Source organism: Anolis carolinensis, chromosome 3 (genome assembly GCF_035594765.1).
Source record: "Anolis carolinensis isolate JA03-04 chromosome 3, rAnoCar3.1.pri, whole genome shotgun sequence".
Classification (NCBI taxonomy): domain Eukaryota; kingdom Metazoa; phylum Chordata; class Lepidosauria; order Squamata; family Dactyloidae; genus Anolis; species Anolis carolinensis.
This window is the reverse complement of record NC_085843.1, coordinates 76,174,125-76,189,040: the sequence shown is the minus strand read 5'-3', so window position 1 is coordinate 76,189,040 and position 14,916 is coordinate 76,174,125. Positions and strand designations below refer to the sequence as shown.

At 42.8% G+C, this 14,916-nt stretch overlaps 1 protein-coding gene across 4 annotated transcripts in view; it reads right to left on the bottom strand.

Annotated features, from left to right (window-relative positions):
- The window catches only part of itsn1 (intersectin 1), a 106,434-nt gene that overhangs the window by 47,403 nt on the left and 44,115 nt on the right, over nucleotides 1-14,916 (bottom strand). For all 4 annotated transcript variants that reach the window (XM_008107550.3, XM_008107551.3, XM_008107552.3 and 1 more), the window contains exons 12-17: nucleotides 13,959-14,221; nucleotides 12,298-12,447; nucleotides 11,623-11,763; nucleotides 10,678-10,765; nucleotides 10,417-10,556; nucleotides 846-967 (exon numbers count right to left, since the gene is read on the bottom strand). In XM_008107550.3, the coding sequence (XP_008105757.1) occupies nucleotides 846-967; nucleotides 10,417-10,556; nucleotides 10,678-10,765; nucleotides 11,623-11,763; nucleotides 12,298-12,447; nucleotides 13,959-14,221 (904 nt within the window). The remainder of the gene's footprint in view (nucleotides 1-845; nucleotides 968-10,416; nucleotides 10,557-10,677; nucleotides 10,766-11,622; nucleotides 11,764-12,297; nucleotides 12,448-13,958; nucleotides 14,222-14,916) is intronic.

Genomic DNA, 14,916 nt, shown 5'->3' with positions numbered 1-14,916 from the left:
TTTTAAATGAAATTTTAATTGTATTTTTATTGTATCTTAACTGTATTTTAACTTGCTTACATGACTCAAATATTCATTTTTAATTTTTAATTTGCCTTTAAAAATGTATTAGGCGGTGTCATGTTATTGTTAGCCATTTTGAGTTTCTATGGGGAGAAAGGTGGCATAGAAATGAAGTAAATAAAATAAAATAAAAAACACATACTATCAAAATATATTCTTAACAGCACATTCAATAGATTTTATATTGTCATTGAAAATAAAATGCAGAAATTCATAAGAGTTCTTATAAGGCTAAACAGACTGTTACTGAAAGCACTGTTAACAATTTCCAGAAAAAATCTTAAATACAAGTATCATGTTCAATACCAGATCGTCACAACTGTAGAGCCAGTATACATCATCACCAGCATCATGCTACAAGTGAAAACTGAAATGATTAACTATGAGGGATAAAGGGATAATATACAACTGGTGGCAACAAGGGTTTTTTTTTTTTGCCTCATCTGTTCCACAAGGTCAACTTTCCCCTGTAACATGTAAATCTTAGTTCCATAGCAGGATAACCAGATGAATGCTAACAGGAGTATATGATCTTTTAATCATGATAATGAGGATAATCATAATTAGAAACTGACTATGAGCAGAAACGGACAAACATGCTTATCACTGTGTGTTTGGCATCTGTCAGCTTAGCCTGAAGAAACAAACAAAACTAATTTGGAACTTCACCAATTCCTAAGTATTTGGATAATATCAAATGATCAAGATCCTGATGTTCGAAATTTTTGCTCAGGCTGTATTGACCGTAGTTATGAATAAATACACTTTACAATCAAACTTACCTCTGGTTATCCTTTTGTTTTTCCAGTTCTGTTTTTCTCTCTTGCTCCTTCTGTTTTATCCTGTCAGCTTCTATATTTTTTTGCTTCTGTAGTTGCTGCTTGTTATGAATCTCTCTTAGTTCCTGTAATAAAAAGTGCCCTGTTACTATTTTTTATGAGTCACTTTTTAGCACAAAGAAAAAAAGTTCATGTTTTGAAGAATCAAATTAGTCATCTGATGAATAATGTTACACTTTTTTTGTCTCTGATCCCAAAGACTACTTACATTAACCTTCTATAAATCTTTCATGCAACTTTAGTTTCTCTAGAAGATTTTACATCTGGAAAGACACTGAAGCCATTGTTACTGCTTCATGCATGACATGGACTGTCTACATGTAGTGCTTGTGTTAGGCATGTCAGTCTAACAGAAACTGTAAAGTCTTATAAGAGCTATAAGCATAGGTTCTTATTTTACTAGCGCGACCACCTGCTTTTCGGATCCTTGCCCCTCCTGGCTAATTAAATTAGCCGGAGGAGAGTTGGTAGAGTGATTTGTGAGGATAATCAATGCCTCCTTGGATCAAGGCAAATTTCCATCCAGCCTTAAACAGGCCATAGTGAGGACAATACTGAAGGCCTCCCTTGATTCTACCACCCTAAATAATTACAGACCAATCTCAAACCTCCCTTTTCTGGGCAAGATCCTGGAGCTAGTGGTTGCCTCCCAGCTTCAGGGTTTCTTGGATGACACCATTTTCTGGACCCATTGCAGTTTGGTTCCCAACCTGGGCACAGTACTGAGACGGCTTTGGTCGCCTTGGTCAATTACCTCTGCAGGGAACTGGACAGGGGGAGTGTGACTCTGTTTGGTTCTCTTGGACATCTCAGCGGCTTTCGATACCATCGATCATGGTATCCTCATGGGTCGGCTCTCAGGGATGGGCCTTGGGGGCACAGCGCTGCTGTGGCTCCAGTCCTTTCCAGAGAGCTGTTCCCAGTTGGTGAAGCTGGGGGACACCTGCTTGGACCCCTGGCCATTGACCTGTGGGATTCCCTCAAGGTTTCATTCTGTCCCCCATGCTCTTTAACATCTACATGAAACCGCTGGGAGAAGTCATCCGGAGTTTTGGAGCTCAGTGTCATGTTACTGTTAGCCAGCTCTACCCAACTCTACTACTCTTTTCCACCAGAATCCAAGGAAGCCCCTTGGATACTGAATCAGTGTCTGGCCGCTGTGATGGTCTGGATGAGGACGAACAAGCTGAAGGTCAATCCTGACAAGACAGGTCCTCCAGGTCTGTCGTAGTTCCGATCGGGGTATCAGGTGGCAACCTGTGCTCGACAGGGTCGCACTCCCCCTGAAGATGCAGGTCCACAGTTTAGAGGTCCTCCTGGACTTAATGCTGACACTTGATGCCCAGGTGTTGGCGGTGGCTGGGAGGGCCTTCGCACCATTAAAACTTGTGCATGCCCTAGTTACCTCTAGATTGGATTATTGCAATTCACTCTACGTGGGACTGCCCTTGGAAGATGGCCCGGAAACATAGAATCATAGAATCATAGAATAGTAGAGTTGGAAGAGACCACATGGGCCATCCAGTCCAACCCCCTGCTAAGAAGCAGGAAATCGCATTCAAAGCACCCCCGACAGATGGCCATCCAGCCTCTGCTTAAAAGCCTCCAAAGAAGGAGCCTCCACCACGGCCCTGGGGAGAGAGTTCCACTGTCGAACAGCTCTCACAGTGAGGAAGTTCTTCCTGATGTTCAGGTGGAATCTCCTTTCCTGTAGTTTGAAGCCATTGTTCCGTGTCCTAGTCTGCAGGGCAGCAGAAAACAAGCTTGCTCCCTCCTCCCTATGACTTCCCTTCACGTATTTGTACATGGCTATCATGTCTCCTCTCAGCCTTCTCTTCTGCAGGCTAAACATGCCCAGCTCTTTAAGCCGCTCCTCATAGGGCTTGTTCTCCAGACCCTTAATCATTTTAGTCGCCCTCCTCTGGACGCTTTCCAGCTTGTCAACATCTCCCTTCAACTGTGGTGCCCAAAATTGGACACAGTATTCCAGGTGTGGTCTGACCAGGGCAGAATAGAGGGGGAGCATAACTTCCCTGGATCTAGACGCTATTCCCCTATTGATGCAGGCCAGAATCCCATTGGCTTTTTTAGCAGCCGCATCACATTGTTGGCTCATGTTTAACTTGTTGTCCACAAGGACTCCAAGGTCTTTTTCGCACACACTGCTGTCAAGCCAGGCGTCCCCCATTCTGTATCTTTGATTTCCATTTTTTCTGCCGAAGTGAAGTATCTTGCATTTGTCCCTGTTGAACTTCATTTTGTTAGTTTTGGCCCATCTCTCTAGTCTGTCAAGACTGTCTAGTCTGTCAAACTCCAACTAGCTCAACGTTCAGCAGCCAGGCTACTCACTGGAGCAACTTCAAGAAGCCGTCAATCCCCCAGTTTAAGGAGCTCCATTGGCTGCCGTTCACTTGATCACTTACAAAGCCCTGAACAGTTTGAGACCCGCCTACCTTCGTGACCGTATCTCCTCCTATGAACCTGCATGATCTCTTCGTTCATCGAGGGAGGCCCACCTCTTGCCTCCACCTCCGTTACATGCGCAGTTGGTGGGGATGAGAGAGAGGGCCTTCTCCGTGGTGGCCCCCAGGCTCTGGAACTCGCTCCCCAGGGAGATTAGGCAAGCCCCCACACTGATAGCATTTAGGAAGAGCCTAAAAACTTGGCTCTTCCAACAGGCTTTTGGAGAATGAATTCCCCATCCCCACGATACCTTGTACCTGCAACCATTTCCTCATCTGTTGCACTTTATCTTGCTCTATCAGTTTGTTATAGTCACAGGGTCCACCTCACCCCAAGTTGCTCTCTCATTGATGGTAGCACTTAATCAACTACCTCGTGTTACAATATTCACTCGTTGCACTTTGCCCAGCTCGTTTTTACCCCCTCTACTTGGGTGCCAAATCCATGTTTTACTATGATTATCATTTTATACTTTTACTATGTTTAGAGTGTTAAATTTTTAATATTTGTGTCTGTATTTCCTGATGTTATTTTATTTTGGTTTGCTGTTTTTACCCAGGCTTGGCCCTATGTAAGCCACCCTGAGTCCCTTCGGGGAGATGGAGGCGGGGTATAAAAATAAAGTATTATTATTATTATTATTATTATTATTATTATTATTATTATTATTACTATTATCCATTATGTGATTTAATGTAGCACAACTTCTAATGATTGGCCACAAGTGTGTATGTAACTCACTGCTATCTGCTAAAAAGCAAAGATATGTTATTTTTGACAATGTTCATAGAACTGTTTTGCACGTCTATTTTGAATACATGTGAAGTTCTGCTAAACTCTGTGTTAGAAGGGCAACCAAACACATTTCTGCAGAACAAATGGTAGCACTGGACTATATCAAACTAAAGGAGGAGGATCTTGTTATAAAAAAACTGCTCACAATGGTCCAGCAATTTTCCTGTTGTATTCATGTTATACATACTGGGAATTTTTCATATAAGACAGTATTTAATATCCCACCTCCAAGTATTTAATTGTATTGCAATACATTTTTATGTTGCTTTCCGTCCATAGTGAAAGGCAGCTTCCAAAAAAATTAAAATATTCACAATAAAAATTAAAACAATTGAAATGGCTTAAACAATATAAACATTTTAAACACAGACATAAGTTTTAAAAGAATAAAATATCCCCATAAAGGCTCTCTTATTTATGTTAAAAGCCTGATTGAATAGGAATGTCATTGCCTCATGGCCAGGGGTTCTCAAACTTTTTAAGCAGAGGAGCCCTTTTTGAAGCAAAAGTTTCTCATGGAGCCCCAAGAAATGTCTGTCTGTTGTCTGTCTATCTATATTGTGTATATGTGTGTGTGTGTGTCGGGGGCCCTGGTGGCACAGTGCGTTAAAGCACTGAGCTGCTGAACTTGCGGACCAAAAGGAGCAGAATGAGTGCCCGCTGTTAGCCCCAGCTCCTGCCAACCTAGCAGTTCAAAAACATGCAAATGTGAGTAGCTGAGGAGCCTGCTGAGGAGCCTACTGAGGAGCCATCTCCAGCCAGCGTGTCTGTTGCTGCCTTTGGGACTCCTTGTGAGTACACTGCAGCCCCAGGCCCTTTCCTTCTGGGTGTGACTCGGCACTTCCTAGGAAGGAAGCTACATCTATAAAGCCTGAGTCCACAAGGCCCTGGCAGAGCTGAGGAGCCTGCTGTTCTGCTGCAGAAGAGGCCAGAAACATCTCCAGCCAGCCTGTCTGTTGCTGCCTTTGGGACTCCTTGTGAGTAGACTGCAGCCCCAGGCCCCTTCCTTCTGGGTGTGACTCGGCACTTCCTGGGAAGGAAGCTACTCTAGACACCTCTCTAGACACTACACAAGATGGAGATCCTTGTAGCCCTTTGAATTCAGGGAGCTGACTAGGCCCTCTTAATAACATTTCAGTAGAGCCAGGATCTCTGGGGGGTGGGGTCCGGGGGGGGGGGGGGAGGGTTCCATCGAGGTCGTGTGGGGGAGGAGGGGGTGCGGTCAACAGTTTCCCAGGGAGAAGCGCAACAGGTGTCTTGCGACCCTGGAGAAGGTTAGGTGTGGTAGCCTCCATGGCAGCCCCTCCGGGTTGAAGGTACTGCTGCTTAATGCCAGATCCGTCAGTGGGAAATCTGCAATTATCCAGGACTTAATCCTGGATGAGCAGGCGGATCTGGCTTGCATCACCGAGACCTGGTTGGATGAGCTGGGTGGGGTAAATCTTACCCAGCTTTGTCCTCCGGGTTTCGGGGTGCATCAGCAGGCCAGGCCTGGAGGGCGGGGAGGTGGGGTTGCAGTGGTCTTTTGGCAGTCCATCGCCCTGGTCAGATGTGCCGTTCCGCAATCTGCTGGGTTTGAGTGTCTCCACTTGAAGGTGGGTACCCGGGACAGTTTGGGGATTCTGCTGGTGTACCATCCACCCCGCGACACAGCAGTCTCCCTACCTGAGCTAGCTGAGGTGGTCTCTAGCGTGGTGTTGGGCTCCCAGCGCCTTTTGGTATTGGGTGACTTCAATATCCACGTTGAGGCCACCTTGACAGGTGCGGCTCAGGAATTCATGGCCGCCATGACGACCATGGGGCTGTCCCAAGTAATATCGGGTCCCACCCATCAAGCTGGTCATTCACTCGACCTGGTCTTTGTTGTGGGCGACGGTTTGGTCAGAGTGGAAGAGCAAACTATTCTTCCATTGTCATGGTCTGACCATTATCTGATCAGTTTAAGACTCACCGTGTCCTCAAACCTCCGCAGGGGTGGTGGGCCCATTAAGATGGTCTGCCCCAGGAGACTTATGGATCCTGAGGGACTCCTGACGTCTCTTGGGGTTCTGTCTGCTATGGAGGCTGACGATCCTGTCGATGCCTTGGTCGCTCGTTACAATACCGAGTTGTCCAGGGCTATTGACATGATCGCTCCTGAACGTCCCCTCTCGCTGCGTGGAGTTGCCCCGGCTCCCTGGTTCACCGGGGAGCTGGCGGAGATGAAACGTGAGAGAAGGAGACTAGAGTGGCGCTGGCAGAGAACTCGTGACGTTTCTGACCGAGCACGGTCTAAAGCCGCTATTAGGGCTTATTCCGCGGTGTTGCGGGCAGCCAGGAAGGATTTCACGACTGCCTGCATCGCGTCTGCAACAAATAGATCTTCTGAGTTGTTCCGAGTTGTTGGGGAGCTCCTCCACCCTTCTCAGGGTGGGGTGGCACCTGACTCCTCAGCAACTCGGTGTAGCAAGTTCGCTCACCATTTTGCAGACAAAGTCACTCAGATTCGTTCCGACTTGGACGCCAGTCTTGAAGCATTGCCAGGTGAGGTAACCGAGGCATCTGTCTGTCCGAGCTTGTGGGATTCGTTTCAGTTTGTGCAACCTGATGATGTGGACAAGATTCTTGGAGCGGTGAGGGCAACTACCTGTGCCCTAGATCCCTGCCCATCTTGGCTTTTAAAACAGGCCAGTGGTGGGTTAGTTGATTGGTTTGTGGCAATAATTAATACCTCTTTGGGGCAGGGCAAATTTCCATCCAGCCTAAAACAAGCCGTGGTAAGGCCTATTTTGAAGAAGGCCTCATTAGATCCGACCAATCCTTGTAACTACAGGCCAATCTCTAACCTACCATTCTTGGGCAAGGTCTTGGAGCGGGTGGTTGCCTCTCAGCTCCAGGGATTCTTGGAAGATACGGATTTTCTGGACCAATCACAGTCTGGCTTCAGGCCTGGGTTCAGTACTGAGACGGCTTTGGTCGCCTTGGTGGATGACCTCCGCAGGGAGCTGGACGGGGGAGTGTGACCCTGCTGGTTCTCTTGGACATCTCAGCGGCTTTCGATACCATCGACCATGGTATCCTTCTGGGGCGGCTCTCTGGGATGGGCCTTGGGGGTACTGCACTCCAGTGGCTCCAGTCCTTTCTGGAGGGTCGTTCCCAGTTGGTGAAGCTGGAGGACACCTGCTCGGACCCCTGGCCATTGACCTGTGGGGTCCCGCAAGGTTCTATTCTGTCCCCCATGCTTTTTAACATCTACATGAAACCGCTGGGAGAGGTCATCCGGAGTTTTGGAGTTCGGTGCCACCTCTATGCAGATGACACCCAACTCTACTACTCTTTTCCACCTAAATCCAAGGAAGCCCCTCGGATTCTGGACCAGTGTCTGGTCGCTGTGTTGGCCTGGATGAGGGTGAACAAACTGAGACTTAATCCCGACAAGACAGAGGTCCTCCAGGTCAGTCGTATGTCTGATTGGGGTATTGGGTGGCAACCTGTGCTTGACGGGGTCGCACTCCGCCTGAAGGCGCAGGTCCGCAGCTTGGGGGTCCTCCTGGATCCGGGGCTGACACTTCCAGTTCGGTTCACAAACTAGTCAACCAATGGTCTACTAGGGTTTCTCAAGAACGGTTACCTTGAAACCATAGGGTTTTGTGAAAGTTTGACATTGATTTTTTTAAAAAATATTTTTTTATACAGGGGCTTCCTGAGAGCTGAAAATTATTTCAAAGATTTCTCTAGAGTGAAAATTTTGAGAAAGGTTGGCCAGTTGTAACTCAAGGAAAGATGTAAATACAACTGCACCCTTCCATTGGTCACTATCAACCGATGAACTGCCTCTTTTCATGATTAGCCACTATTCCTAATCCCACCATCACTGAAACTACCTAATCCTCCTCATGTCACTTCCAACATGGTAGCCCTCTCATGGAGTGGCAATATCTGTTCAGAGGGAATTTGCATTTGCCTTTTTTGGGGGCTGAGAATGTGACATGCCCCAGGTCACACATTTAAAGCTGTGCAAATTGCACTACCAGATTTCAGAGTTTCACTGTGTACTGTAAGAAGTAGATTATCCCTCTGTTTGTTCATCTAATTCAACTTCTATAATCACGGTACTAAGAAACTCCCAAACCACTCATTCTCCTGCCCCACGTTTTAGCAGGAGTTCCCTGGCATTTTTTTCTCTTACAGTGTGGTCACTGTTTCCAATAAGTTTAACCACACTCATTTATGTTGCACTAGGTTATGAGCGACATCATTTGATTAAGTCCAGTATCACCTCCACTATGGCTGGTTCCATGGCCAGTCATTTAGCATATCCAGAAATTTTATCTCTTTGTTATGAACAGAACACATTCATACAGTCAAAGTGAGGGTAGTTAAAGTTATCCATTATTATAATTCTGTCCTTGAATGCCTCTCTGAATTTCTTCTCCATCTGACCATTCTGACTAAGGGAATGTCAGCACGTCCCCTGGATTAACCTACTTTGAAGGCTGGTGTCATCTTCACAGATTCTGCAAGAGGCCAGTTTCTTTAAAGGGTTCTTATTTGTTTAACACTAAGCATTTGCAGTTAAAGTATACCCTTCCTGATAATTCCTACAGATTTTCTGTTTTCTTTTAGTTCTTCACGGCTGCATAATGTTCATTATGCAATGTTTCCACTTCAGATCAGATCAAGCATTCCATCTCCACCTTTGGCTTGAAGGTCCCATAGATAGCGTCCCTCTCCAGATATCTTTGCCATATGTATTTTCACTTAGGAAAATCCTTAGGCTCTTTTGAATGGCTATTATGTTTTATGGCATACTCACACACTCTTTTCCACCTTACTCCCACCTGGAAAATCAGAAACACTTACTTTCATCCTTAAGGCAACTGTCAGTTTTCCTCCAGGGATTAGATTCAAACCCGTTCTACCTTTTTATGTCAAGCACTGGTACCTTTTGTACTGACCTCGTTTATCCCAGTACATTCCTCACAGCCTAACATATCTAAACTTCTCTTCTCTGTATCACTGTATTATCTACATGTCCAAACAACTCATTTTCACCTAATTAGCTATGTGGAATAAGTAGCATTGGAGGGAACTGCTGTACATGTGGGTCACAAAACATCACATCAAGAGTTTTACTATTATTTGCAGCACCAATAATGATAAGAAACAATACAATAACATAAAACAAAGTTTTGGCCATTTAACAGAAAAGAAAACCCATAGGCCTGCAATGACTTTTTAGGTGGGAATTATGTGGCCTCAAGCGCCCAAAATCTGTTTTAAAATGTTTTTAAAAGTATTAATTTGGATAAAATTGAAGGAAATGGCCCTGGAAACCTCCAGAGCACATAATCCTCAGCTAAATGACAATGATCCCATTTTATTTTAGTTTTTCTCACAACCATTTCCCACAAAACTGGAAATGAACTTATTATCACTTTTAAAGTTTTTCAGAAACTAAATCATGGCTCACAGGGTGGATACAAAACTGAATAAATGTGGCCCCTTGGCCATCTGTGGATGTCATCTCTACTCTGAAGTAACTGATTTTGGTAATTTAAAGCAGGAGACTCCCCAGTGCTAAGGATATGGCACCATTACATGGCTTCAGTTATGTTTTTAGCGTGTTCTTCAATTAGATTCAGTACAATGTTTATTTTTAAAGGAGTGCCAGAGAAGACAAATACTTTCTAGGTTTTGCACCCAAAAATTTTAAGCGGTGAATATAATCATGAAATTGACTTTTCAGTAGACTGGGAAGAGGGAAAGACTTTTTTCACAGTGTCTATTGGGTCATGGCATAATCAATCTAATTTTGTTTTCACCCTTCAATCCCTTTTAGTGCCAATAACGTTTATAACATGTTAGGTTAAAAAAATGTTAAACTTTATGAGATGAGCTACTTCCAGAGGTCAAGAGACTACATTTCTACTTTGCCAAACTATGACCTGGAAGATGCTATTGGTTGCTTCTGACCAAACCATATTTATGGGTCTTTGAGATTCATCCCCTTGGTACCAAACATTTCTTGGTAAACAACATTTGCAAGCTCAAATGAAGTATTTTCACAAGTTCAACATTTATGATGAATGTAATAACACTGAGATGATTCAAATGTAGTAATTTAACTTCAATGATTTCCACTTTACTCATTTAATATATTTCTAACATTTTTCAAAGCAAACCACGACAGTAGCTGGTTTTGTCTGCCTAAGGGATGTGAACTCCCTAGATTTCAAAGTGAGCTCTAAAAGAGACAAAGCATAGAAAGGATTACCTTTAGTTGATTATTGAAAATATCAATCTCTTGCAATTTTGATCTGGTTTCTTTTTCTACTTCATCGAGTTGGTCACGGAGCTGCTGACGTGCTAATTCTTTTGCTTCTAAGGCTCTTTTGACAGAGAGAAGTGAATCTCCTGTTATTTAAAAAAATTGACAATAAAGATACTTCCCAGAAACTCCTTGTGATTCTTGAACCATTCAAAAAATTGCAGTATATATGTACACATCACGCAGCACACACTGCACTATACTTACTGTGCAAGCTGTTTTGCTGCACCTGCTTCAGCTGATCGTTGAGTAACTGCTTTTCTGGAATTAATCTTCCAAGCATCTGCTGAGATTCCTAAATGAAATAAAAACAGGAAAGATTACAACCTTCAAGTGAAACTAGAAGTCTCAGACAATAGCTGACCTGAGAATTCTAAGAAATCCCCACCCACACATACATAGGAAAGAAAACTACTTTACAGATTTTTCTCTGAACATTCTGCACAACATAATATGGATGAAGACAGGTAGTTTCCCCTTTACTATGGCACTTGCTTCCAAGACAGGCTTGACAAGGTTGCATTTGATATGCTATAACTGGGATGGGCAACTTTCAAGGGTTCAGGAACGCATCTTCTATCCCAGAACCCAACATGAGCAACACAATTTCTGCAAATGGTAACAAATGAAGACAAATCAAACCTGGAAATGGTCAAAAGTCCATTTTCTGTGTGTGTGTGTGTGTGTGTGTGTGTAGTTTGAAAAAAAGCATGTTGTCAACAATAATAATACGTAATAATAATATGCTTATTTATTTTGTGTCAAAAGCACTGCATAATAAATAAGCTTAAAAGTGATGAAATAAAGGAATCACAAGCAGCTAAATAGTTTTAGACCAATAGCGGGCAACAGCAACTGCATTGTCCGCAGCCTTAAACAACTCCTCCTCCGTACATGAGACAGGACATTGTGGGCAAGCATACATGTGCGGAGTTGTTTGTTCTGCTCCACAGTCACACCAAGTATAATATGCTATAATAATACATAATGGGTTACTGTGAGTTTTTCGGACTGTACAGCCATGTTCCAGTAGAATTCTCTCCTGATGTTTTACCTGCATCTGTGGCTGGCATCTTCACAGATTATGTTGGTAGTGAATTCACAGTAACACAATAATGTAATTGCCAAACGATGCAAAGAGTACATACTCACTTGTAACTGCTGTTGTAAATGTGTAATTTCTGCAATTCTTAATTCTCTAGACTTGTTTGTGCTCTCAATTTCTTGTCTTTGGGTAGCCAGTCTACATCTGATATCCTGAAGTTTCCCCTCCAATTGATGTTTTTTGTCATTCTTGAACAAAGGGAAAAAAGTTTATTTAAGTTTTAATCAGAATGCAATATTGGCTACAAAAATGTTTTACTCTGGACCGTAAGCTGGAAAAGAAACATAAATATGGAAAGGAATATGTAAAGGATTCCCTCTGACATTAAGTTTAGTCGACCAACTCTAGGGGCTGGTGCTCATCTCCATTTCTAAGCCGAAGAGCCGGCGTTGTCCATAGACATCTCCTAGGTCATGTGGCTGGCATGACTGCATGGAATGCCATTACATTCCCACAGGAGTGGTAGCTATTATCTACTCACATTTGCATGTTTTGAACTGCTAGGTTGGCAGCAGCTGGGGTAACAGCGGAAGCTCAACCCGCTCCGCGGATTCAAAACGCTGACCTTTTGGTCAGCAAGTTCTGCAACTCAGTGGTTTAACCCGCTGTGCCACCGTGGCCCCTAAGGGATATGTAGCAATAGTCAATATATCTTGACACTTCCAATTATTTGGATTACTATTGTAATTTATAGTAGGTTTTAGCAGATATTTCCCACTTACTAAAGCTTCTAGTTCAAATTCCAAAGTTTTTTTCTTGGCTTTCAGAACAACTATATCCTCTTGCTCTTTGTTTCTTTGATTCAGGAGCTCTTGCCGCCGATTTCGTTCCCACTCAAGTTGTCTTTGCCTCTCAAGTTCCCTTTTTGCTGCCTACCAAAACATGAATATTGATTTGCACAAATTATGTAACATTATTAAAAGCAATCATACACAAAACTCAGATCTTAGCATTCTGATGGACATCAGAAACTGACTTATTTCAGGTCTATGGTTTCATCTAGCTATCTTTGCTGATTGGCAGACATTCTCCACTGTTTTGTCAGAAGTTCTTTCATCCCTATCTAGAGATGTCAGGAACTGAACCCTGGAAATTTTGCATAAAGCTTGTGTTTAATCAGTAATCAAAGCAGGAGAAAGAGGCTACTAAAATATTATGTTATTTTCACGTAATTCTCATTTGATGACAAGCTTTAGCAGATTTATTAATTTTAACAACCATGGTACTAATTGAGAGAAAAAGGAATACCTCAATAAAATAATCCTAGCTATTTCCAGCAGGAATGCTGGCAGTTTAAAAAGTTTATTTAAAAAAATAACCCCCAAACACTTTAAAAGTAGCTTACAAATATTAGTCACAATGGACACCACTGTCCTCACAAAATGCTAAGCAATATCCTATGTAGGGAGGAAATTGCCTTAAAAGCTATGGCACTTGCAAAAGTTTGACAAAAAGACCAGCATTAGAAAATAAACTGCCCTAGCTATGAAGATAGGATATTTAAAACATAGCCTTCTTGTATGCAAAGGGATTTTGTAGTTCCTTCAAGACTGAGAGAAAGTAGTTTGTAGCATTCATAGACTTATGGCTACTTCATCAGATGCATGGAGTGAAATGTGTTTCATGCATCTGATGAAGTAGACTTAGGTCTATGAAAGTTTACGCTACCAACTTCTTTCTTTCAGTTTCATAAGTGCTATAAGACTTATTAGCATACTGATCCACTCTTTGAATTCATGACTTTTTTGGGCACTCTTAAAGCGGATATGGGAACTATATTCCATCAGCCCTAGCTAGCACAGCCATAACGAGGGAATGCTGGGAACTGTGGTCAAACATGTGAAAGGCCATATTAATCCCATTCATCCTAAAGCATGCAGAAGGAAGTTTGTAATGAAATTTGATTTCACGATATGAAAGGCTTTACCAGTACTTTCAGTTGTGCCCCAAAATCAATTGGAAACAGCATTGTACTGTGCAGCTATTGAAACACCCTACATGAACCCACACGGATTTAAAACAATATGGAATCAAATCTCACAGGATTTTGTTTCAGATTAGCAATGAGGAACATGTGGCCTTCCAGATGTTGTTGGAATGCAATCTTGGCACAACTAATGGAAAGAGCTGATGAATATTGCTATGTAGAAGCATTTGCAAGAGCACACATTCTCTATCACTCTTATATTCATGTAAAGAACTGGGTAATTTTCTATGACCTCCATGACAAAATATTGCACTGAAGCCTGGCTGTCTTCCTTCCACAATTTCATAAAGTACCGATTTTCCTAATACAGTTTTTGAAAAAACGTGAGTATTACCCAATATACCTTTTCATTTGTTTTTAGACAAGTAGATATTCCTTCTGAAATTGTCCATTTACCTCACGCCTTTCTATTTCTTTCCTCCTTTCCTCTTCCCTCTGGCGTTCCAATTCTCTCTGTTTTTCTAATTGTTTTTCTAACTCTAGCTGCCTTTTCCGTTCCTGTTCCTGTCGTTCACGCTCTTTTCTTTCCTGCTCTGCTCTTTCTAACTGTGCAAGACGCTCTTGCTCTTTTCTTTGCTGCTCCAAAAGAGCTTGTCTCCGCTTTTCAAGCTCTAGATTGCCTCGTTCAAAGTTCTCGCGCTTCTTATCTTCAAATGTAACTTTAAGAAGAAGAACGTTACAATTAGATTTCAGTTTATGTTTTGTATATGCGTATTTTCATGCATAAAAACAAAATTACATTTCTCTAGTATAATATACTTCACAATCTTTAAATAAAACTTCTAGTCTTAAATCATTTAAGTATTGTTCTAGGCGGTGGTTATACCAGACAAACAATACTCCACAAACCACTTAAGGTGATTTCTTACATTATGTAAAAATTCCCAGTCTACTGCTCACTTTCATGATGACCAACATAGCACATTGAAGAGAAAGCAATTGATTCAGTTCACCAGAATCAGATGTTTCACAGTGGCACGTATTTTGTAAGTTATCCTTTATGCCAAGGGTGGATGAAATGTGGCCTATGGGTTCCATATGCTCCAAAATGCCCTCTATGGAACATGGGGGGGGGGGAGGTTGCCACGTTTAGGCCCCGCGTGTATTTTAGGCACAAGAGAGGCCTTTTCCTGGACCATGAAATGACATCTGGTCACTTCCTGTTGCTAAAAAAGGCAACTACTAAAATAACCTGGGGGAGCTCAAATACAAGTGGTCCATGCATTCTAAAAGATATTTGGGGGTTAAAGGAGAATGTAGAGGTTTGGGGCAGCCCTCTGAGATTTCTTGGGTTGCTCACGCCTGCCTTATGCTGACAATTTCAAGTGATAACTTAAACAAACCTCATCAGAAA